Raw genomic sequence first — 25,192 nt, 5'->3', positions numbered from 1 at the left:
GTATTTGTTTTTGTAGTGTTCTCTTCCAGGTACAGATTACTTTTACATGCATGTGTCAATATAGGATATTGTCTTTTTTTTTTTTTTTCAGGTTATGCAATGGTCTCTGCAAGATGGCATGTTCTTGAGTTGGAGCTTTTTAAGGCAAGCATATGCTGGTACTTCAACTTTACTAAGTGGACTATAATTTCTTCTCTCACAACAACTACATAAGCAGACAAAATTGCAAAGATCTGCCCTGTGTCGAGTATGACAGCCACGACTCGTGGCTCTCCGGTAGGAGGGAATGATAGCCAGGGCCAGGCTCCTGATGGACAGTCCCAGCCTCCCCTCCAGCAGAATCAGGTATGATATTAACAATCAAGTTGTCTAAAAATAAAGGGGTTAGTTGTTTAGAAATAGTGTTTCTGAATTATTTGAGTTTGTATATTCCTAGAGATGTCTGGTTAAGTTAGATATTTTTTTGCGTGTGTCTGGAAGTACAAAAAGATTTTGAAGGATGAAGGCAGTGCTATTGGCAAAATAGATACAGTTGGGGAGCACTGCATTGCAAAAGATGCTCCCTTTTCAAGCAGTGGCATAGTTCTTTCAAGCATATGTATTTTGGATAAGAAGCCTTCTTGGAATACTATTGGAAGCTTCATCAGAACTGCATTGTAGACTTACATGCCACAGATTGGTAAAACTATTCTCTGTGAGTTCAGTTTATGCGCAGTTCTGCAAAAGCACTTTTTGGATAAAACAGCTTACAAGTGTGTGTCAGCTCTTTAAGACCAGCTTCATCTACATCTCCGTTCATTGTACTAGACTTTGTGAACAACTTAGCATGTTTCTGTTGAACAGGGTTATCCTGCTATCCTGTTATCCTGCTATCAAAGGACAAGCAAAAACTTTCAAATACTACATCATAATGCGGTGATTCTATTTTGTTGGGGAAAAAAATACTAGAAAAGATGCTTTTAAACAATGCAGCCAAACCATTTAAAAGAAAAGCCACACTTAGTAATTTAATTCAGTATGAAGATAATATTTGTTTAATACCATAAGGCTTAATGGTTGTTACTTCCTGAGAATGAACTGTTCTTTGGAACACGTGTGGTGGGCTGACCCTGACTGCCAGGTAAGCCCCCAGCCCATCGCTCACTCCCTCCGTCTCAGTGGGATGGGAGAGAGAATCAGAAGGGAAAGGTGAGTAATCGTATGGGTTGAGATAAAGGCAGTTTAATGAGTGAAGGGGTAGGGGGGGAAACAAGTGATGCGAACAGTCACTCACCACCAGCTGATGGATGCCCCAGCTAGTCCCCACGCAGCAGCTACCTTGGAAAAAACCTCCCGCCCTGTTTTATTGCCGAGTGTGACACTATATGGTATGGAGTATCTCTTTGGTCATTTCAGGTCAGCTGTCTCGGCTGTGTCCCCTCCCAGCCTCTTGTCCACCCCCAGCCTACTTACTGCTGGGGGGCAAAGTGAGAAACACAAGGATTTGAATTCTGTGCAAGCACTATTCAGCAACAGCCAAAACACTGGTGTGTTATCAGTACTGTTTTGGTCACAAATCCAAAACCTGGCACTATACAGGGTGCTGTGAAGAAAATTAACTCCATGCCAGTACAGATGCAGTACAACATGTGAAAAATGTTCTTGGGGTTTTGGTCCTCCCTTGTCCTCCTAAATATTGCTGTTCTGATTTGAATCTTTATTATTGTTATTTCGTACTACTTCTATATATGAACAATCATGCATCTACAAAATGCATTGTATTTTGCATGGCCCATCAAAATGGGCTTAACTAATCATGTTCTTGGAGGTTGGTTAGTAGCCAGCTGTAGTAGTGCGTTACTCATTTTTAGCAAACTTTTTTAGAAAATGTTTTTCTTGATCGTTTTCTTCTGTGCTGTTCCTGAAGTTTGTCTTTCTACCTAAAATAGTTATCTTTTCTGCAGAAGATTTGTAAAAACTGGAGCATCCCTGTAGTCATTATTTTCACCTTCTAGATAGGTGGTCTGCTGAAAGTAGTAGTCTGTTACAAAAAAAATCCCCCCACTTTCCTCACTGGGAGAGTAGCTTAAGTTTTAAACTGTTGAGATAGAAAGTATGTATCACATTCTATGCTCTAGTTTTTGTTAATAAATCTGAAACCAAATGATTTTATTATATTTTATGATGACGGGTACTTACTTCACGTGATTCCTTGAAACACAATGTGAAGGAAAAATGCCAAAATAAGTGGCATGTAAGTGCAGGCAGTATTTAAAGTATTTTCCATACCAATTTTAGACTTCTTCACCTGATTCTTCCAATGAGAACTCCCCAGCTACCCCGCCTGATGAGCAGGGCCAAGGAGATGCTCCACCCCAGCTTGAAGATGAGGAGCCTGCATTTCCACACACAGACCTGGCAAAATTGGATGATATGATCAACAGGTATTTTCACACTTTTTTTCAGAGGGTGTAGATTATTTGTGCAAATATCTTGATAGTGGAATCAGGATTCTTGCATCTTTGTTTCACTGGATTTCTTGAAATACTTTTTTTTTTTATTGCGTTAGAGTTATAAATAGAAAGAGGCTCGAATCAGAGTTCATTGGGGGGGGGGTGTTTTTGCTTGTTTGAGTTTTTTTAATGGAGTGCTCATCAGGGCCTTTGAAAATGTATATTCTTACCCTATATTAAAAGCATTATGAAGGGGCAAGGATTCTTGATTTTTAAGAAGCACAACTGAAATACCGGGGGGCGGGGGGTTGTTTTGTTTTTGAATGTAGGCCTCGATGGGTTGTTCCTGTATTGCCGAAAGGGGAATTAGAAGTTCTTCTAGAAGCTGCTATCGACCTAAGTAAAAAAGGTAAGCTGAAAAGACAATTAATGATTATTGAGCCAGTGTGTAAAGTCTTTTCTTGTTCTTTTGAATCCCTGGTGGAGGCTTAAAAATTCTTAATTATTTCTATTACAACCTTGGTCCTGAAGATTGTGTCAGAGTGGTATGCAGAACCTTCGTAGATCAGAAATTTTAGAAAGCCATCAATGTAGTTAGAAATTAGGTGCCTTAGCATGAATAGGGAAGTTGAATAAGCTCACAGCAATAAATACCTTGTCATTCCTGTCCTACCTGTTTTCTGTATTCACTTTGATATCAGACCTAGTGGGTTTGGTCTTTATAACAGATACTGAAACTCAAAGAATTCTAGTTTTTTAAAAATAAGTTACTAATCTAGCTTTCCAAATGTCTTGCCATAAATTTTTGTTCAAATCTGGCACATACATACTTTTGAGAATATTAGAGAAAAGTTAGACTTTTCAACAGCATGACTTAGACTAATAATTCTACCATATTGCTTGCTGCGTGTGACTTGCTTGGAAGTAGGAGGATTCCGTATCAGGACTGTGTATGTGTTTGCTAAATTGTATTAGTCAGATTGACAAGTTCATCATGTGTTCTGGAAAGTTCTGTTCTCTTGGAAAGTTGCTTTGGTCTCCTGTTTTGGTCAGTATTTGTTGCCCCAATACTTGAGTAATACCAGAAATCAGATCAAAATATTTTTCTAGGAGATCTACGCTTATCAGCTAGTTGTATTTTAAATATAGTGACAAACAAAGTGCCTGTTCCTTACTTTTGTATAGCTGGACCAAGACAAATTCATTTCCATGTTAATAAAGGTTTTTCTTAGGCAGTTTTAAGAACAAAAAGCTGTTTGTGCTGATGATATTCTGGGTTATCTTGATTGTTTTCTCTAAGTCTTTTGCTTTGGAGCACTCTCCAGAGAAACAAAAGTTAGGGTGCACCCTTGTGATCCAAAATAGGATAATGACATGTTGTTGCCAACACTGATTTATCAGCTGTAGTTGTGCTTGGAATTGGCTTCTTTGCATGTAGCTAGGTCTGGCAGAAGTCCTGAGGTGAGCGTAGAATTTTCAAGTGATTGCATCTGTTCGGGAGCAAAAGAAATGCCAACTTATGGAAAGAAAATGCAGCCATCTATGTGTCTGGGCTGTTGGAAAAGTGCAGTAAAAAGAAATTATCTGCTTGTGATTTGTGAGAGAGGAGATGTATGTACTGCCAGCTGTTAAGTCATCTTTAAAAACAAAACAAAACCAAAAAACTGCCAGTGCAATGAAGTAATAAGAGCAGAATGAGAGTTTTGGCTACTCCTAACTTCAACGTACTTCTCCAAAGCATCAGACTTAGTTGAAAGTTCCCAAACAAAAAGTCTTCTCTTTTTCTTCTTGAAGTTGTGAAAAACTGGAAATCTATTCATATGCTTTAAGCACTTTGATTTTTATTAAGTTGTTGATGTCCAATTCTGAAAAGTGCTTCTGCATTGCTACTTAATTATTCTTCCTCTTGCCCTCTACATGGATTCCTATGTGTGTACATACACAAGGATTATTGGCTAAGAAAACAAGGAAAGCTGTTAGAAGTAGTTGTTCAACTGTGTTATCTTTACAGTTACTAGATTTTTTTTTTCCTTGCTACTTGAAGTTACGTGATGGCTAAGATGGTCTTTTTAAAATAACTTTCAGTGCTCAAGGAATATGATAGGGTGCTCACTTGGTGTAACTGGTAGGGTAGCTCAAAACTTGGCAGACACTGTTTCAGTGCTGTGTATATAGAGAGAAGTAATATAAATGATTCGGTTGTGTACGTTTTTTAATAGATCGAAAATGTGTTCCATTATCTCGGTAAGAGCTAAAATTGGACACCTTGCTACCTATCCATGGGCATTTTTCTTAATCTGAGTTCTGTTTCAAAAGAGAACTGAAGGAGAAATTGAAAAATAACCAGCTGTTGAATTACATACATTTTATATTGCAGTCTGTAACTCATTTAGACTCAACAAAACCTAAAAAGAGCCCATTAAATTTTTTTTTATCAAGCACCATTTTCTAGTGGTTAGGGTTCTTAAAAGTAGCTTTTATACCTAGCATTGGCAGTGGCCATTGGCATTGGCATTCTGGAGTGACTCGGGGGTAACTGCTGTCTTTGTGACCCTATCTATAAAATAAGAGTGATATTTGCATCCTCTTTAAATCTTTTCAGGAGCTGAAAGTGAAAGGGATATAACTGAACTGAAAGTACTCACAAGAATTAAATGTCATCATTACTGCCTTCAAGTGCAAGGAGCAAATTTGACAGAGTAGTATGAATCCTGTCTAGACTGTGACTTGCATTATTCCTGGCAGATGCATTTATTTATGGAAGATTATCTTTTTATGTGTAGGCATCAATGTATTATTCTTCATCAAGCAAGCCATGAGACTATCAAATGATAGGCTGGAGTTACTTGTTAATAGAATAAAACCTATTTGAAAAATAGCGTTTAATAGCAAGACTGATGTTTATCTTCACAATAATTCTGGAATACTTACGAAGTGTTTCGAGTAATGAGATTGGCTCCAGAAATAAATGTCATAGTGCGTTGCATGCTATAAATTTAAAAGAAAAAGACGAAGAAAAAGACCCTTTTTTTTTAAGTTTTTTTGTTTTTTATAGGCTAGAATATGCTCCACTTTTTATTTCAAAATCCCCTCAACAACTGTGCACTGCTCTGCCTTTGTTGTGGACTTTCTTGCTTCTAATGTTTACATTCAATTTTTAACATGCTGCCAAAACTTTCCGATGTGACACACACAAGCAAGATGCAAGGCAACTTTTAGAAGTTGTAGCTTACTTAAACTGAAACGAGATTTCACTGCACAACTTAAACCTTCAACCTTGATCCCAAATCTTTTTTTTGGATGATTACAAAGGCTTACAGAGTGGGAAAGGGTAGAGAGGCAGGCCCTAGAGCCTCAAAACAAAAACCAAACAAACGAAAAAAGTGTGTGTGCATGAGCACACATGCATCCAAAATCTAGGCAGTCCAGTAATGGGAGCTGTTCCCAGCATCCTCTCTAAAGACCATCTCTCTGCATGATCCATCTGCATTTCTGTGGGACCACTCTTGAGTTCCTTACTGAAGCTGTATCTTCTGCATTTTCTATAAAATGTTATTTTTAGCCTTCTGTCTAAAGCAAGGACATCATATTTGTGTTGTCATGTTCCAACGTTTCTTAGCTGTGTATTTGGGCTAGAACCAATTCAGTGAAATGAACTACAGCAGGGCCAGTGCAGTGTCTTGGTGTAGAGGGACTCTCATGTTCCTGATGATTAAGAGTTATTGGAAGTCTGCCAGAATCTGTAAGTGCCATGTGTAGCCATTGTGCCCATGGGCAAGTGTGCGTTTCCCTAGAGCTTATTAGCTCCAGATCACTGTCAGTTCTGCAGGGTCTGAGCCAGCCCTTACCAAGCTGCTGAAAGGTTTCTGTGCTGCACTTCCTGAGGCTCCAGGTCTGGGGGGGCTTCACTGGCACAGCGCCACACCAGTGTATGGAGCCAGCTCTGCTCTGGGCTTGCAGCTGCAAAGTTGTGTAATCCAACGTCCTGGAGAAGAGGAGCTGGGTGATTTTGCTTGGGGCCTTGGTGCTCCAGCCCTATACTGTTGAATACCCTTCAGATGCATCAGTTTGTTCATGGACTGACAAGTTTTGTGGACCCAGAGTGTTTCTGCTCTTATGGCAGGGTTAATACACTCTGAGTGGTTTATCTGGCAAATTGACCGCTTTTAAGTGCAGGTACAGATGGAGGTACAGAAATCAAAAGGCCCTCTGTTCTTCCTCCAGTCCCCTAATTGCAGCTCCCATATACTGTATGTTGCACATCACCTTTTCCTTTCATATTCACTTTTTTCTCACTGAATAATCCATTTCTCCAACTTTTCTCTAAATACTTGGCTCAGGGCTGCATGCACTTACTTATCTCTTGTACTCTTCCTTATCCTTCTCTGCCGTCAGAATTTGGACAACAGGGAGAAAAATGGCTGCTTGCGGTCTTACCTAAGAGTTAGTGATACTGAATCTGATGCAAGCAGTAGATGTCAGGTGTCTAGTGTAACTGCTGTTTGTCTTCTTGCTGTCTTTGGATGACTCTTGCTTCCTCTCCCCACCTGCTGTGTTCTAGGACTCCTGTACCCTGCTTTTGATGATACTCCGGTCCTTCTAGACACCTAGCCTTGTTCCTTCCATAAGTGTCATCTATTGTTTCAGCAGCATGCAGCATTGTGGGAGAAGGTAGAAGGTGATTGTATGTCCAGGAGTCGTACAAGTATCTTCTAAGGTTCTACATATTCCCTCTCTTTCCAAGTTCAGTGAAGTACAGAAAGGACAATGTATTTTGAAACATACTGTTTTAGTATTCCTGAACTTGGTTTGAAATATCCTGCTGATTGAAGCTGGCCAACCGTTGTGGGGGGAGATGGTCCAAGAAATACTTGCAAGTTTGAGAGAGATTTCAGTGCAGTATACTGGTACTCTAAGGAGCATTAAAATCACTTGAGTGCCTGCTTTAAATTTGTATTCAAGAATTAAGTTCACTGTTACATTTGGGTTCAGAAAGGAACATTTCCCCTAAGTCAAGTTGACCACATTGGATGCCTTCCCTGTCCTCTGTTTTGTATAGGGTGAAGTTGTCATCTTTACCTCCTTGAGGAGTTAATTTAACAAAGTCCTTTGTTTACTGCAAAAGCCTAACTTTTAGGCAGTGTCCATCTCTCTTCTCTTCTTTTGTCATGTTGTCATTGCTGCGGCTTGTGGCCTTTTGTTACTGGTCTTAGCACTTACTATATAGTGTAGGGATGTCAGCTATCCAGACTGCAATCTACCTAGGAAGACAGTGTGGAGTTTTTTATACTTGGCAGCATAGTGTATATCATGTACCTCTGGTAGTGATAAAAAGAGGGAGCACTGGAGTAGTTTTCAAGGAGGTGTCAGGGGCTCTCCCAAGATTCCTGCTTTACTTGAGCTGCTTGAGAGCTGCACGCACTGTAAGAGTATAGGCTAGCAAGCCCTGTTACAGGAGTTTGGAAAGCCTTTGTGGTATGTATTAACAAGCAGGACAGATGTTCTGTGACCGCTTTTGGAAGGAACCTCTGCTGTACAGTTGTTTGTGACTATAAGGAACTTTAATTTGATAACCCAAATCAATCCTTCCCAAACCAATGGAAGTTACTGTCAGGCTGTCTCATTAACGGGGGTGGGAGGGGGGTGGGGTGGCAGTAATTTTTGTGAATCTGGACACTGTAGGCTTGTTGAATGCTAAGGTTCCCTGATTGAAAATTAAACTTGTTCTGTAAAGAAACTGTGCAGGCAGGTCACAATTTTCTTTTTATAATGTGCCTAGTGGCTTTCATTGTTTCCAGCATGTACTGATACATGTTCAATATATTTTTCTGTTGACTTTTAGCCCTATTTAGATTTTCTAACTGAACTTTTGAAGGGGAAATACAGATTTATTGAAATACTGGGTTATAAATAACTCCAGAGTTTTAAAATACCTAAAAGTATGGAGCACTGTTCTTTAATTTTAAACTTGACATACGGTGGCTGCAACGGTTTATGGCAGTGTTGGGGTCTGTGTGTGTTGGGTCCTGGCAGCAGAATTACAAGAAACTGTACTTCAAGTGAGGGTGAGAGACAGAAGGATTAATGTTTATTTTTGCAGGTTAATTGTGTCTGGGAAGCTGAGCAGGTCTCACCCTTTCTCCTCTTCACTCACTGAGTTTTACTGGTAGCAACTAAATAAGAGAAGAACATAAATGCATGTATACTAGAAGAATGGAAGATAAAGATTGTACTTATTTTTGCTACTATATCTTTGAATGTTACAAGTGTGGGAAAAAAACCCCAACCCTATCACATGCTTTTAAAATAATTTAAAAATTATCTAAAAGAGTGCAATTTTTGAGGTGGCTTTACTAGAACATTAACCCATCAGGTTTTTGTGCATTCAAGCTTACGTAAGTTTGTCTTCATGCAAGGCTTCTCTTTTTAAAATAATTCTGAAACTTTGAAGACCAAACCTTTGAAGTCCAAATCACTACTTTCAATATATAAAAGTTCATGTAACAACTAATGAAACTGCATATCTAATAGTTTGGTTTTTTCTTTTCTTTTTTAAAATAGGCCTTGATGTCAAAAGTGAAGCATGCCAGCGATTTTTTCGAGATGGGTTAACAATATCTTTCACAAAAATCCTTACAGATGAGGCAGTGAGCGGCTGGAAGTTTGAGATTCATGTGAGTTTTTAAAGTTGTGTTTCTGAAAAACATAGTAATTTAAATGAGGAAGGAGACTGCCTTTTTGTGATTATGAGGAGACTGCAGAGACTGAATCTCATTTTTGAAACTCATCTCAACAGAGAACTGGGAGAACTCTTGTGTACATGGCTCTTAGGCAGGGGGGTGAAGTCATCCTTCTATCATTGTTTCATCTTACTGCCTCTGGTGTTTTTGGAAGGAAATAAAATGTGAGAGATGATATGGGGAGGAACTGAACTTTGTATGTTCAGTAGTGCAGCTCTTTAGGCAGGCTGTCTTTGGCCAAATGTCTTATTTTTATGACCTGCTTATTTTTATGTGAATGCTAGGACATGAAAACTTACTTTTTAGTAAAAGCTTCTAGCAGCCTGCTGACTTCTGAATGTTTGTAGCAGCTGTTTAAATATAAAAACGACCTGTTGGACAGCTAGTCACATACCGAATCAGAAACTGTGAAGATCTTCATAAGCAAATTAAAATCTGTAAGAGAAATGGGTGAAAGAAGGAAAAGTTAATAGAGTTCAGTGGTGATTCATGAATGTCTCAAATAAGCAAAAATATTTGTGTCTTTTTCCTAAATTTAATTTTTAGCTGAAAACAGATAGTTTAAAGTTTATTTAAAGCCTTTATTGGAGGAAGTACAAATTAAAATACAATTGTAAAACTTATGCAACTCTGCATGCTAGGTACAAATGGTTCAGAGTTTATAGTTCATATTCATCGTACAGTCACCTGCCATATTCTTGGTGGTTGTTTTTTTCTTAATAGAGATGTATTATTAACAACACTCATCGACTAGTGGAACTCTGTGTGGCCAAGCTGTCCCAAGATTGGTTTCCCCTTCTTGAACTTCTTGCCATGGCCTTAAATCCTCACTGCAAATTCCATCTATACAATGGTACTCGTCCCTCAGAAACAGTTCCTGCAGGAGTCCAGCTTGCTGAAGATGAACTTTATGCCCGTCCTCCTGACCCACGATCACCAAAGGTATGAGAGCATTTTCAGACCTGTATTTTTAATTTTATGCAGTGTTACCTAATTACACAGTAGCCATAGATAAGTGTTTTTAGAGGGGAAAAAAACCCCCTTCATTCCCTATATCACTGAGATGTTCTGCTGCTTTTGACTTGTACATTAAATTGCGATCGGTTAAATTTCCCCTTCTAACTCTTTCAGTCTTTGGTCCACAATCAAATTGTGTCATGTGTTTCTGTGGTAAGCTGGCACAAGTCTATTGGAATGCCATTCCTACTGTGTTAATCGGCTTGCTTGTATTTGCCAGTTGATGGATTTACCTTCTCACTCAACGTGATTTTGTAGGTGACATATTTTGAGGAGGACATTATGTGATAAAGTAGGAATTTTCCCTCCCTTTTTTTATAATTCCCGACAGTGGGAGAAACGGTTTTAGTTGGACAGGGGATGCTAGTGTCAGTGTGGTTTGGGGGGTTTGCTTTTTGTTTCAGTTTGGTTTGTAGGGGGTTTGGTGGGGTTTTTTTGGGTGGTGTTGTTTTGTTGGGGTTTTTTTTTATTAGTTTGGTTTTGGGGTTTTTTGTGGGTTTTTTGTTTGTTGTTTTGGTTTTTTGGGGGTTTTCTGTTTGTTTGTTTGTTTTTTAACTGGCAGTGCAGATTAGTAATCTGTTCTGGTTCTTGGGTCTGAATTTTTCAGAATTGTGCTCCAAATGGCATTGGTACAACTTTGGAAGCTAACTGAATTATATTTTTGTTGCTTTCTTTTTTTTTTTTCTTTTTAGTAGAACTGCTAGCTATTGATATGTAAGAACCAAAGATAAACTACTCTGTGTCCTTGGACTTCCTTGCATTGCTAACCGTGTTTAGAAGAATGTTATTTTACATTCTTACTGCTTTTATATGCAGCATTATCACATCCAGGACCAGAAAAAAAACCAGAATCGTCATGCTTTCTGTAGTAACTTAGCAGCCGAAGATGAACCTGAAGTATAGTCATTTTTATTCCTCTATATTTTATAAAATTCTTTGAGTAACTAATATACAGCATCTGTTTGTTGACATAATGGGAAAGATTGTGTTGCCTATTTCTAAGCATTGCCTTAAAACTGAATATTTAAACTATATATGCAAGGTCGCTGTCAATTCTATTACCTTCTAACAGTTTATTGTGTAAGGACTTTTTTAAAGCAAGTTTTGTTGCTAACAGGTACTTGAAAGTATTTCTAGATAGTAATTTATAAATGTCAGAAAATAACTGTTTATTATATTGCAGGGTTGGCTAGTAGATCTTATCAACAAGTTTGGCACATTAAATGGATTTCAGATCTTGCATGATCGCTTCATGAGTGGATCAGCATTGAATGTTCAGATAATTGCAGCTCTCATCAAGTAAGTTTTTTAAAAATAATAATTTACATAATTCGAAAAGTTGGACTAAGTAAAATACATCAGTGCAAAGCTTTGTCTTAAAGCACTTCCCCTCACTCCGTCTCTTAACTAGTTGTGTTTACCTTCAACATTTCATGTGCTTGTGAATAGACTTGAGTTCTTGGATGAATTGCTCCTTGCTATCTTAATATTACACAACTACTGATTATGGCACTTTGATCCCTTTTTTCATTCTTTTTAGGCCATTTGGACAATGTTACGAATTTCTAACATTACATACAGTGAAGAAATACTTCCTTCCAATTATAGAAATGGTTCCACAATTTTTAGAAAATTTAACAGATGATGAACTGAAAAAAGAAGCAAAGAATGAAGCCAAAAACGATGCTCTGTCAATGATAATCAAATCTCTAAAGAACTTAGCTTCAAGAGTTCCAGGACAAGAAGAAACTGTAAAAAACTTAGAAATATTTAGGTTAAAAATGATACTTAGGTAAGGTGCTACTCCTAATATGATATGCTGTTTCCAGCACACTTTTTCCACACTTCTTACATTTAATTTCTCTTACAGGTTGTTACAAATTTCTTCTTTCAATGGTAAAATGAATGCACTAAATGAAGTTAACAAAGTAATATCCAGTGTGTCATATTATACTCATCGGCATGGTAATCCTGAAGAGGAAGAATGGCTTACAGCTGAAAGAATGGCAGTAAGTTCTCCTCTTCACTGAAATTCACTAAATAGATTTTCTTCCACCTTATTACTTTACTTGTAGAAATAGCTATATATTATGGATCCTGCACACACTGCTAATTTTCTTGTCGAGTGTTACAAACAGCAGGTATCATGTCATGGTAATAAGTCATTTTAATAGTAGTCTTTCTGTGAAAAATTGCTGTATTTGTTTCAAAGCTGCTGTTGAGAATTATTTTCAGTGCTGCTAAAAACATGCTTTGAAAAGGGATCCTTGAATAGTATGTTTTTTATATAGTGTTTAAAAAAACAAAACAACCCCAACAAACCTAGATAAAACAGGTGTGATTCATTTGAAACTTTAGTGCCAGTGTACCTAAAAATTGAATGTTCATTTAAATAAGGATCTAGTCTGTTTTTTGTGCTTCAGGTAATTTTTTTTCTCATTGAAGTTGTGACTGCTCTGCTTTCCACACTTCAGAAGCTGGATTCTTTGGTACAGGAAGTTCTAGTTATCACATTTTTATTTATGTAATGTTTACATACTTTGACGACTGTTTCATGCTTGACTGCATATGTAGGGAACTATTAAAACAAGCATTTATAAAGTTAAAGTAAGGATAACTTTCTCTTCATCTTTGTGAAATCAAATTAAGTGATTTTTGCACTGTTCTGCCCCATCTTTGTGACTGGCTACCTGCTGTGAGGTTTACAATACACAAAAGGACTGCTGACAAAAAAAGAATGACTGCAGTTTGACTTTTTAAAGCAATAGGAGGAAATGGGTCTCTTTTTTTACATACTCCCTATGGTTTGGCATCTCAGACAAGACCTCTGTTTTTAAATGAAAACTTCTAGATTTAAGTATTTCATAAGACTAGCTTGAATATTGTAAGTCTGTAATCAAGGACACTGTTGTAAGGTATGATGCTGTGTACGTTTTCTTTTTCAGTGCTCAAAGCACATACTGCTTTGCCTCAGTCGGAACAAAAAATACATGACCCTAATCTGACTGTGTCAATGACACCACTGAAAAAAAATGTATCTACTTAAATAAGGCTTGAATATTTGCCTCTAATTCAATTAGAAGCATTTAAAAAAAACCCCTATAAGTGGCAGTACTTAAATAATCTAACCTTTTTATATTTCAGTTCTTGCTTATGCCCTTTTTATGTGATATGCTGTAGGCATACCAGTAAAGCTAGAAGTGTCTTAAACAACTTGGTTTTGATATTTAATGATTGTGAACTGGAAGAGAAAAAATTTATTCCTTGAATAGAAGAGTTAATGGTTCTTCCCATTGGCTTTTTATCTTTGAAGTTGTTTGAACATTTTTATGCTTTGAGTTCATGATTTTAATATGCCTGAAAAAATATTTTTCCTTAAGATATCACAGTGACTAGCATATTGGATTATTTAAAAAGCTGTTTGTTTGGGTTTTTTTTAAAGAGGAAATGAAAGTTAGAGATAAATACCTTCCTCTTGTCCTGCATCTTTCTCACTTCTCCCAATTAGAATATTGTATATAAAGTCATTAATATGTAACAGGTTGAAATTTTTCTTTTTAGCTTAAATATCAGTGACAGCACTTCAATAATTTGAGATGGCACTACTTTCTTTTTATATTCAGGAATGGATCCAGCAGAATAATATTTTATCAATTGTCTTGAGAGATAGTCTTCATCAACCTCAATATGTAGAGAAGTTAGAGAAAATTCTTCGTTTTGTCATCAAAGAGAAAGCCCTCACTTTGCAGGATCTTGACAACATTTGGGCTGCACAGGTAAAGAATTCAACTGCTTGTCTGCTACTGCGCAGGAGGGATCTTGTTCTGTGTCATGTACTGAGAAGATGACGACTTGTGCTTCTTGTGCTTGGTGTTAGACAAAACTAAAGAAAACTTTGAAATCAAATGGTGTTCTTTTTTGGGGTCCTGGATCTCAGAATTGTCTTCTCAAATGTCTTCAGTAGAAGGGGTCAACTATACATGTATGTACAGTCTAAAGGAACAGTCCAGAACATGGTGCAAAGATTATTCTTTTTAAGTATTAAGGAACCCTCAACGTTGAGCAAAGTCTAGATTATGAAAGAACATGATACATTATGACTTACATATTCTTAATGCATTTTAAAATATTATTGCTAATTTCTGAGTTCATCACAGTAGTATAAATTTTTCCTGGGCAGAATGCTGTTAATAAGGCTTATAATAATGACTGTTCCAGAAGTTGTTTAACAGCCAATTCTTTCCTTTGTGTCATAATGATTATTTCTGAAAAACTATAAATTTTGCAATATTGGCTTGTTTGCTTAAATGATTGGTGAAGCTGGGCTTCCTAGCTGTGGGCTGCACAAGTGTAGCACACACAAAGGGCAGCTGAAGAGATAAAATCATTATTAATTATTGAGCAGACAGAAAATAAAAGGTCATTTTAGGATAGAAACAAGCATGAGTACATATATCCTTGTTCATAAGTAATTGGTAGTGAAACGCTAACTTAATTGTACAAGTAAGCCCTTAGGCCAGTCTCTCAAGTGTGGGAAGGCTAAATCCAGTTTCCAAGATAGAGGGCTGTACTGGTTTTGCCAGGGATCGAGTTAAATTTCTTCATAGTAGCATATATGGGGCTATGTAGGTAAAGCAAAAGATTTACCTCTTAAACTGTTTATCTCAACCCATGAGTTTTCTCACTTTTACCCTTCTGATTCTCTCCCCCATCCCACTGTGGGGTGGGGAGTGAGTGGGCAGCTGGGCTGTGCTTAGTTGCCAGCTGGAGTTACACCACAACCAGGGCTAATAAAGAATTGGGTAGTATTATATCCCTAGTTTACATGTGTTCACGTTCTTCTGAAACTGTAACAGTTTGGCTTAAGTGGACTTATCCAGGTGTCCCTATTTTCAGGCATGCTATTTTCAGGTTACATTTAAAGCACTTGGGACTCCAGGTGATGTTAAGTGGAGGGCTGACTTGAGATCTCTGGTGTTTTAACTAACTTCATAATCTCTAGACTTCAGTTCCAGCATGATAGTAACTACACAGGTTGAAACTCAAGAAAGTCTTTATTTTCTTGTTATCCCCAAGTCCTGTTTAGAAAATTACGTCATGTAACAGAGTAATACACAGATTACTTGAATTAAGGTCTGTGATCATACTGTTAGTTTTCAGCTTGTGGTCTGTAGGCCTTTCCAGACTGTCTTTGTAAGAAGTCTGTGGGGAAAAACTAACAGTTTGCTGTTAGTAGGCTTGTATTAGCTATATTAGAGCCTCACCTTTTATGAGGGGAAAATAAAAAAACCTGAAATTTGGAAAAAAGTCTTCCAAGCAATTATATTACTCATAGTGCCTGGAAGTGGGACATGTGGATAAGCTAGTTTAAGCCAAACTTTTTACCCTTCCAGAAAAGTGTGAACAAGTAGTGCAACCCTTAAAAGATAGGGATAGTCCACCCCAACAATTGCAAAAAAAAAATATTTAGGAATAAATCTCCCATGCTGTCAAATACCTGGCTTTCAGTTAGGTAGTTGACACAGTGCACTTGTTGCAGTTTTGCCCTGTATTTTTTTGTGCGTGTGTGAAAGTTGAATTCAGTAAGTATTATTCAGGTAGGTGGTTTCACTGTGGCTTTGGCCATGGAATTAAAATAGACTAAAAGGTAAGAATACAAAAATCTGCTAATACAGAATGATTTTTTACCAACTCCACTACTCCCTGTATTTATTAGTTTTTAGAAGTTCTTATTAAACAACTGCTTCTAAGAGCAGCTGGAGCATGAAATTCAGTAGTGAGGCATTGATTTACTGTGTAGCTTTATATAACAGGCAGGCTATTTTAGCTCTATCTCAGTGCAGCAATGGTGTGGTTTTGCTTTCAGGCTAGAGCTGTTATGTTGCTGTTTGGGTTTAGAGGGTCAGCATGCACAAATTTACAGTTGATGGTATAGAAGTGCCCTGAGAATCTCGGTATACAACTAGAATAAAAATAAGTAGTTTTATGAAAAGTAATAAAATCATGCTGCTTTTGCCTATAGAAAGGCAACGTAAGTTTTAAGCTTTACTGAAGTGTTTTTGTGTCTTACAAAGTGAGTGCGCAAAAATAGAAGTATATTTGATTGAAGGAATAATGTTGGAAGTCTCTAAAGGCAAGTATTAAGTTGCAGCCTGAGGAGTTGCAGGGAAAGATCCAGCTGGACAAGAAATAAACTTGCAGAGATTAGTGTTGGGGTCTCATTGCTTACATTCTGCAATATTTAACTAGAACTTGACATGCGCTTCCCTGTTTCAGGACAGCAAGCTGAGAGTTCACACATCAGGTTCCTTACCTCCTCCTACTGTCTTGTATGGCTTTCCCGGCCTTTTCTGTTCTTAAGGGCTTCCCCATGTCTGTTTAAAAACCTCCCAAGACAAGATTGTTATATGCTTTATTCTTGGTTGTCTTGCCCCAGCAGCTGTGCATACTTCTCCTTCTATTTGTTATATTGTAGATGCTCTTTCTGCCCTGTATGCTCTCAATTTTTCTTTCTATCCAGGAAACAGTCTGGTCAGAGAAAAAAATTATACGATGTTTTGCAAAATCAAGTGGAATAAGTGGTTTAGTAATTCCCTGTCTCGTAATCTGACCCGTAACATGAAAAGGAATGTTACTACTTAAACTCACTTTTTTTAGAGAAAAATTTATGGCACGCTGTAAAGTATTTATGGCACAGCATGTAAAAAAAAAAAAAAAAAAAAAAAAAAAAAAAAAACAAAAAAAGAGACAAACAGCTTTGTAAGTGAACTACTGATGCAAGCTTTTAGAAGGAAGTTAATTTCAAAACTGCTCATGCATGCATTTTTAATACCGTACAAGATTAATTACATCAGAGTTTGTTTTCTAGGTATTTGTTTTGCATTTTTTTATTCTACACTTACAGGAAATTTTTCTACAGTAAATCAGCTATTGATTCACATAGTCCAAAATTGCTGGTTTTGAGTGCAGATGTAAAGTACGGGATGCATTTGCCAGCCTGGGCATGCAGAAAGGAAATTTTCTTCTCACCCAGAGTTAAAATTGAGCTAGCTGTTTTTTCCTTGTTGTCTTCCTCCTTAAATGACAAAATTGTGATGTACACCAAACTCTTATTTAAAACAGCATCTAGTATATAACTCAACATCTTGCCATTAGTTGTTTGATTAGTTGTTTGACTTGACTTCATAAGTTTATAAGCCTCTGGGCTTCAAAATGTTGTCTGCCAGCAAGTTGTTTGTAATAGAAAGCTTTAGTTGTCCATGAATCCACTAGCACAAAGGAAGTACTTCAGCCTGAGAAACTATGTTGGAATAATAAAAATTGTTTTACAGCTTAAAACACCTCAATGAAATTCATTGAGGAAGTGGATTTTGAGTCCTTTCTTAAAAACAAACAAACAAACAAAACCAAATAACTCCCCCCAAACCAAACACTACATTGAATTAAAATACTGAATTGTAAGTTAAAATACTTTCTTAGACTTTGTCTTCTGTCCCAGCGTGATTTTGTTAAAAAAATAAATATTGTGACACTGCAGTATTTATATTCTAAATAAATACTTGGATGCAGTATTTATACACATCCAAATACACAGAGAGCAGACTTACATACTTACACATACAAGGGAAATCTAAATACTGTGACTTCCCAGTGAAGTAAGTATTCAGTTTGCCACGCTGCTCCCACAGTATTGGCTTTTCCTGCTGGCCACCTCCAACAGTCGTCTTGTAAAAATTATGTGTTGCTGCTTGACTTAATATGCATTGCTACAAACGTTGGTGGATTCTTTTTGTCTTCTTGACAGGCAGGAAAACATGAAGCCATTGTAAAAAATGTACATGATCTCCTTGCAAAATTAGCTTGGGATTTCTCTCCTGAACAGCTTGATCACCTGTTTGATTGTTTTAAGGTAACTATGCATTTTTTGGACTGTATTCAGGAAATGGGTTGTGCAGTTGGATACAGATTTGTGACTTTTGACGTCTGCTTTCTACTTATTTTAGATACAGGTGGTTTCTTTGTGTTAAAAGACTTCTTAATGTGTATAGCAACAGTCTATAATATTTGATATTAGAAATGCTAGATTGTGCTATTCTTTAATGAGCATTCATTGTGAGATCCTCAGTTTACTTCCTGTCTAAAGCAAAGACTAGTTATGCTAGTTTAATTGACAATTTTGTTTTCTGGTTTAAATGCTTTTGGATAATGCACATCTGTTGAGGCCTGTAGTATTAAAGTGACATTTAACAATCCTAGGAATATTGAATTTTTCAAATAAAATAAGTGATCTTAAATACCTTTTTGCATTTGTTCATAATTATTAAGTGTGGGTGGTTTAGTAAATAATGTTTTTCTCTTAGCATTAGAGTAGGTTTCATCAAGTTTACTGGGCATTGCTACTTTCGATCTTTCAGTAGAAGAGATCAAGGACTTCCATTCCCCGCTCCCCCAACTTCCTCTTTATCATGTAATATTTTTTTCTCTGGTTAACATAGATATAGAATGAAATAGTCTCAGGAAGATAATGTTGAATGTTTGTAAACATACAATGATTTGATTGAAATCGGAAAACAACTTGTTTCTGAAAGTTTATGTTATTCACTGGCTTTTTATGTATGCTAATATTAACTTTTGTAGCTTCCAGTGGTGGTGCTATCTGGCTTGTTTTCCTGTTTCACTTCTAGGAGGTGATCTGCTGTACTAGAAAATGCAAGCCAGCTTTGTAGACAGTTTTCTGTTTTTGGATGCGTTATAGTCACATTTTGGCTTACATGCAATTTGTGCTACAATTAATGGGGGTCTCCTAGTTTGGTAAATATGGGTCTTGTGTTCTGTAATCTAGATACTGAACTAAATGCTCAGGAATTCTATGTGTAAACTGTCACAAGTTGTGTCTAACCTGGAGAGATGGATATGAAATAATGTTATATTGGAAACTTAACTCAGAAAAAGGTTAACTTAATGCAGAGGACATTTGTTTCAGTCAGATTTAGAAGTACCAGTGATGCTAAAATTTTACTCATTTAGTGATTATAAGTTATTTAAGAAGTCTTAAATATAAGCACAGGAGTTTTGAGAAAGCATTTGCAAGAAACAGCTGAGTCCACTCGACTGACTGTTGGTGAACTTGTCAATGGTAATGTTAACTGTTACAAGCACATCTGTGGTCTTTAAATAAAGGTCCTTTTTTTTTTTTAAGTCTCAAGTTGAATATGCTTTAGTTGTAAACACTAGAAGAGCTATTCAGTTGTGTCTGACTTATGTATTGATCTAATGTGCTATTTATTTTTAATGAAAGAAATTAATGTGAAAGTTCTTTATATAGTTGTATCACTTTATTGTAGCATCATTTGTTAACAGTGCAGGTTATGTGTGAAATTTAAAAAAAGAATTTTTCATGTTAAATAAAATATTTTCTTAGGCAAGTTGGACAAATGCAAGCAAGAAACAGCGTGAGAAACTACTTGAGTTAATTCGTCGTCTTGCAGAGGATGACAAGGATGGTGTGATGGCACACAAAGTGCTGAACCTTTTGTGGAATTTGGCTCATAGTGATGATGTACCAGTTGATATCATGGACCAGGCTCTTAGTGCCCATATTAAAATCTTAGATTACAGCTGTTCACAGGTGAGCAATCTGGTATGTTCTATTGTGAAACCAGTCACTGACAGTCTCCTTCCATCCCCTGTGAAAAATTCAAGGGATTTGGTAATTTAACAAAAGTGTTCCTTATCATAGATTTTAGCTATTTTGAAACTTTTAAAAAATTTTACATTTTTAAATGTAGCCATTTTTAGCTATTTCTAAAATAGGTACACCCAGCTATTTTTAAAATGTTATGAGACACATTTTTAAATAACACAGTTCATGCTTTAATTGGAGTGAAATACACCAGTTTGCCTGTCTTGTTGCAGTTGGTGACATACTGTAATGACCACATTGGAGGAACTGGAAAAGAACCCTACCAAAGTCAATAGGGAGAAAGGAGAAGGAGCCCCCCTCCTGCCTTTGCTTTTTTCCAAACTCGATTATGCTAATTTGTTTGGGTGGGGGTTTTTCAGTAAGTCCTTATATGTCTTGTATAATATTAGAAAGGACCTAGCAAAGGACAGTGAAAACTATTACACGCTCTCCTTCCCCACCCAAACTTCTGTGGAAGTCTGCCAGAATAATAATTCATTGTGGTTTGAGATGAATTCATTAGCTGTCTTATCTGACATTATCTGACAGCCACTGGCAGGTTTTGTTTCTTAGTTGTTAAGAAACAGTTTCTCATTGTTTCTTGATATTTTATAGCAGTTTACTCAGAGTACCAGTGAGTAGAAATAGATGAAAGAAGGGAAAGAACAAATTATTTAAACACTGATGATCCTATCTAGCTACAGGTTTTCTTAAATGCGTACTGAATGTTGAGTGCTTGAAGGCAGAGAGTTTGTAACACTGATAGGTTCTGCTGACATGTAGTGCTGCTCAGATACTTTTCTTATGCTTGTATGCTTCAGAACTCAGTTGATTTGTGTGGCTTTGTATGTTCTGTTCTAACTTGGAAACAAAGTAAGGGAATGATGATAGTTTCTGCAATATACTTGATTTTGATTATAAATGCTTGTTCTTTAAGGATCGAGATACGCAAAAGATCCAGTGGATAGATCGTTTTATAGAAGAGCTTCGCACAAATGACAAATGGGTCATTCCTGCACTGAAACAAATTAGAGAAATTTGCAGTTTGTTTGGTGAAGCACCACAAAACTTGAGGTAAGAACGGAATACAAATAAAATTTTGTCTAATAAAAGTTGAATGGGTTGGAATGAGGCAAATTTAAAAATTTTTTTTACAAGAGGCAGGGAAAGCGTAGGTGAAATCATAACCTGTGTTTGAAGATGTTCTTGAGTTTGTTTTAATATGTATAAATAGCCTCTAAAAATTAGGACACCTAGGTTCAGTAAGAGAGCATTAACTGTTTCCTCAAACATGCTTTTATTAATTTTTAGAATAGTAGTCCAATTTGTGGAAAATCTGTGTTTGTTTTGGGAAAATCTGGGTTTGTTTTGTTATCCATGGACTTCCCTGCCTAACAATGGAATTAGCTTACAAAGTATAAATATATTTTTATGTGCATATATGTATGTATACACACACACAAACATACCCACCCATACCTATTCTTTGACAACAAATTTATACAGGTCATGTAGTTTATTTACTTGAAATCAAAGGTGACTTCTTTTGTCTGGGAAAAATACTCTACTGATTCTCTCTCCTGAATGGAAGAGGTTAGAAAAGTGTTGGGTTTGTTTTATTGTGGTTTTTGTTGTTGTTGTTGGGGGGGGGGTGGTGGTGGTGGTGTTTGTTTTCTTCTTTTCTTTCTTTTAAGAATAAAGAAAAGCCATTGTCCTTTTGGACTTGTTAAAATACACGTGCTTATTTTCATGATTTTAAATGTCTTCTCACTACAGAAATATCTGAGATTCTATGCCCCTAACATTTTTTTGTATCCACATCAGAATTTTTACAAACTCCAGAAAAATGTTGTTTGCTTATCAGTGTTGCATAATTGCTTTGTTTTAATTCTTGTAAGCAGGTAAACTATTCAAACCAATGTTGCTATTACAATCTGCTTACAAGAAGGATCAAGGCAGGGAAGGCTGAAGAAAACAAGCCTTCAGTTTATACAATGTCATCTTCTTACTGATACTGTTTTAAAGAGCTGTGATAATACTGCATTTGTGGCTTTTGGAGGGTTCGTTATTCATTTAGTTTTGCAACATCTTTCTCAATTTTCATGACATTTTAATCCTTTACAGTTTCACATACAATGATTGAGGTTTTTCCAACAAGGTTACAAAGTTACCTGCTTATTAGCAGATTTTCTGTGTCTTGGAGTCCTTAACCTTTTACATGCTGCAAGATTGAGGCAAATTTAGCTACTGGTTTTTCATGGTACTTGTTCAAGTTGGATGCTTTTTAGCCCAATTCCTTAACAAAGAAGCTTTGCTTTAATTATTGAAGCAGAGCTCATTCAAGGCACTGATTAGGTTTCTGCTCTGAATCTTGGGAGGAACATAACTTCTTTTGATGGCGGAAATTTAAGTTCCCTATATGGTATATGTACAGTTAAATGGCTTGAATATCCCCTTTTTTTTCCTCCCCCTTTTTTTTCCTCCCCCTTTTTTTTCCTCCCCCTTTTTTTTCCTCCCCCTTTTTTTTCCTCCCCCTTTTTTTTCCTCCCCCTTTTTTTTCCTCCCCCTTTTTTTTCCTCCCCCTTTTTTTTCCTCCCCCTTTTTTTTCCTCCCCCTTTTTTTTCCTCCCCCTTTTTTTTCCTCCCCCTTTTTTTTCCTCCCCCTTTTTTTTCCTCCCCCTTTTTTTTCCTCCCCCTTTTTTTTCCTCCCCCTTTTTTTTCCTCCCCCTTTTTTTTCCTCCCCCTTTTTTTTCCTCCCCCTTTTTTTTCCTCCCCCTTTTTTTTCCTCCCCCTTTTTTTTCCTCCCCCTTTTTTTTCCTCCCCCTTTTTTTTCCTCCCCCTTTTTTTTCCTCCCCCTTTTTTTTCCTCCCCCTTTTTTTTCCTCCCCCTTTTTTTTCCTCCCCCTTTTTTTTCCTCCCCCTTTTTTTTCCTCCCCCTTTTTTTTCCTCCCCCTTTTTTTTCCTCCCCCTTTTTTTTCCTCCCCCTTTTTTTTCCTCCCCCTTTTTTTTCCTCCCCCTTTTTTTTCCTCCCCCTATCTCTTCAATTGCTCAGATTTCAGGGAGGTCTGCATTGCAGTATGTGATAATACCTCGTTTTTATGCACAATTTGAAAACACATATGGCAGGAAAGTAAACTTTGAATTAAAGGTTTTAATCATGGGACTTAAAGACCTCTTCCTGTGGAGAATCCTTTGTTAGCAAGATACTGTTGAGGGAGTTTTTTTAGTCAGGTAGTATTACTGCCCAGGTGACTGGGAAACCTAGCGAGTGAAAACATAATTTTGAAGTAATCAGTGACTTTCCAGTCCTCTGAGTTTTCTGATAACTCTTAACATTGATACAGTTTGGAAATTTCAAGGCATGCATCTAATACCTTTTCCTATCAGCTTACCTTATCTGACTTAAAACTTTCATCTCTAGCATCCTTCTAGAATTTGAATTGAAAATAGATCAAAACAAATGTTTGTGACAGATGCTTCAAAGACATTTCAGAGAACTTTGTGTGCAACATTAATCCCATAATCTATATACTACTCTTTTGGGGTGGTTCTGTTGATTGGCATTGGCAATTAAAAGTTTGGTCCAGAACAACGAAGGTTGCTGGTTCTTAGCAAAAATAAGTATAATCTTACTATAGATTATATATAGAGATTATGTATAATCTTAATATTATATAAAAAGAAGTATTATCTTATGCAGTTGGCACTGTAGAGATTCTTTTGAGGAGGAGGATTTAATTGTTGCTAGTTATTCATGCAGTTGAGCAAAGTGACGAATTGGTTATACAGTTGCTTTGGCAAAATTTAACTCCCTGACCACAAAGAAATGCTACATGTTTCGGGAATTTTATCTTAACCAGAATTGCAACAGTATAAGAAAATAATTCTTATTTTGGTGCAAGGATACTTATTAAAATTAAGGAATAGTCAACTTTATTACTCAATATACTGACCTTTAGTGTACAGATAATTAATCATCTTAATTTTCTCTATGTTGGCTGATGGAGCTAGAGCCTCCTGTAGACCAATTTCAAGCACTTAAGTTTGACCTATATCTACTCAAGCAGTGTAAGATTGGTCTCCTAAATTACTTGCCCAGAAGAATTAACTGAACATTGAGAGGACCTTCTGTAAGAGTTTAGGGTTTTGTTAGTGCTTTAAGGCAACAATGATGTCAAGTCACCTTTTAGGCTAAATAGTCGAATTTGCTGGGTCTGATCACTGCTATTTGGACCTTTAATGTCTGCTTTTAATGGTACATAGCATTTGTTCGTCTAGTAGAACAACTCTCAACTTCAGAAGCTGAGTTACATGTGCAGTATTATGTTGGGCAACTTATATGTGCAGATAAATAATTTTTTGAAAAATTTATTTAAATTAAGTTGTTTGGAATTTTGCCTTTGTCACTTTGCCAATATTTTTCTAGTGAATACACATGCATTCTAACTATTAAATGTCCTTTCCAGTATTTCCAAAGTACTTTGGCACCCATTTCAAAACGCTAATTTTTCTTATACATGGACTTTTGATATCCATTTAGTATAGAAACACAATGAAAAGATGAATTTTGCTGTTAACTGAGGAGCATGAAAAATTGAGGTTATTACCAAAGGAATATGTCCCAATGGCAACGTCATCATTTAGCCTAACCTAAGATGCTTAAGGAATAATTCTATAGTTGCATGTGGAGTTTGCTTTAATTCTGGAAAACATGCTAGAAAGCCTTTTCAGATCAGCTTTTTTCTGTGCCTAAAGACAATTGTCTTGCCTTTGACTCCATCCTAGCAGATGATCAAAATAACATCTTGGGTGTTGCTCATGAATACTATGTAACAACTCACAGGTCGTAACTCTAGTTTTTACTATTATTCAACTTTCAGAAGTAGTTGCTAACCAAGATGAATCCATGTGTCCAAGTTTACTGTTTGTGCATGTTGTTGAGAAAGGAGAAAAGTAAAAAATGTCTAGTGCAGAAGATTTATTTAGTCTTCTGCCGATAATGCTTTCCTTTTGTGATACTTTGTAAGATTGATACAAATGCATAATATTATGAGTATATAAATATACATCCCACTAGCTTGATTCAGCAAAATACCCTCTCTTGCTTCTTCTTGTTCCCTTAGTTTTTTCACCATGTGTATTTCCCAAATAGTCGGTGTTCTTATTTACTGTTATCCTTTATAAATGCATCTCTCTATCTAGCGGTAACATATTGGGTAGCCACTAAAATAGAGACATCCAATCTTTTGCTGTTTTTGCTGCTGGTTTATGCTGAGCAAGGAGGGTTGGCAGAGATGGAATGAAGTGTAATTGGAAAGTTTCT

The 25,192-nt window shown here is 36.7% G+C and overlaps 1 protein-coding gene across 2 annotated transcripts in view; it reads left to right on the top strand.

The window, feature by feature from the left end:
* USP9X (ubiquitin specific peptidase 9 X-linked) overlaps nucleotides 1-25,192 on the top strand; it is a 107,585-nt gene that overhangs the window by 26,450 nt on the left and 55,943 nt on the right. For both annotated transcript variants that reach the window (XM_075520235.1, XM_075520227.1), the window contains exons 2-13: nucleotides 92-345; nucleotides 2,278-2,423; nucleotides 2,762-2,841; nucleotides 8,994-9,106; nucleotides 9,896-10,114; nucleotides 11,373-11,488; nucleotides 11,730-11,981; nucleotides 12,060-12,198; nucleotides 13,813-13,965; nucleotides 17,994-18,098; nucleotides 19,611-19,817; nucleotides 20,809-20,945. In XM_075520235.1, coding sequence (XP_075376350.1) covers nucleotides 250-345; nucleotides 2,278-2,423; nucleotides 2,762-2,841; nucleotides 8,994-9,106; nucleotides 9,896-10,114; nucleotides 11,373-11,488; nucleotides 11,730-11,981; nucleotides 12,060-12,198; nucleotides 13,813-13,965; nucleotides 17,994-18,098; nucleotides 19,611-19,817; nucleotides 20,809-20,945 — 1,763 coding nt within the window. In that variant the 5' untranslated portion in view covers nucleotides 92-249. The remainder of the gene's footprint in view (nucleotides 1-91; nucleotides 346-2,277; nucleotides 2,424-2,761; nucleotides 2,842-8,993; nucleotides 9,107-9,895; nucleotides 10,115-11,372; nucleotides 11,489-11,729; nucleotides 11,982-12,059; nucleotides 12,199-13,812; nucleotides 13,966-17,993; nucleotides 18,099-19,610; nucleotides 19,818-20,808; nucleotides 20,946-25,192) is intronic.

Source organism: Mycteria americana, chromosome 1, assembly GCF_035582795.1.
Source record: "Mycteria americana isolate JAX WOST 10 ecotype Jacksonville Zoo and Gardens chromosome 1, USCA_MyAme_1.0, whole genome shotgun sequence".
NCBI lineage: Eukaryota > Metazoa > Chordata > Aves > Ciconiiformes > Ciconiidae > Mycteria > Mycteria americana.
Note: the sequence above shows the minus strand (reverse complement) of the source record. Positions and strands in the feature narration are given on the sequence as shown.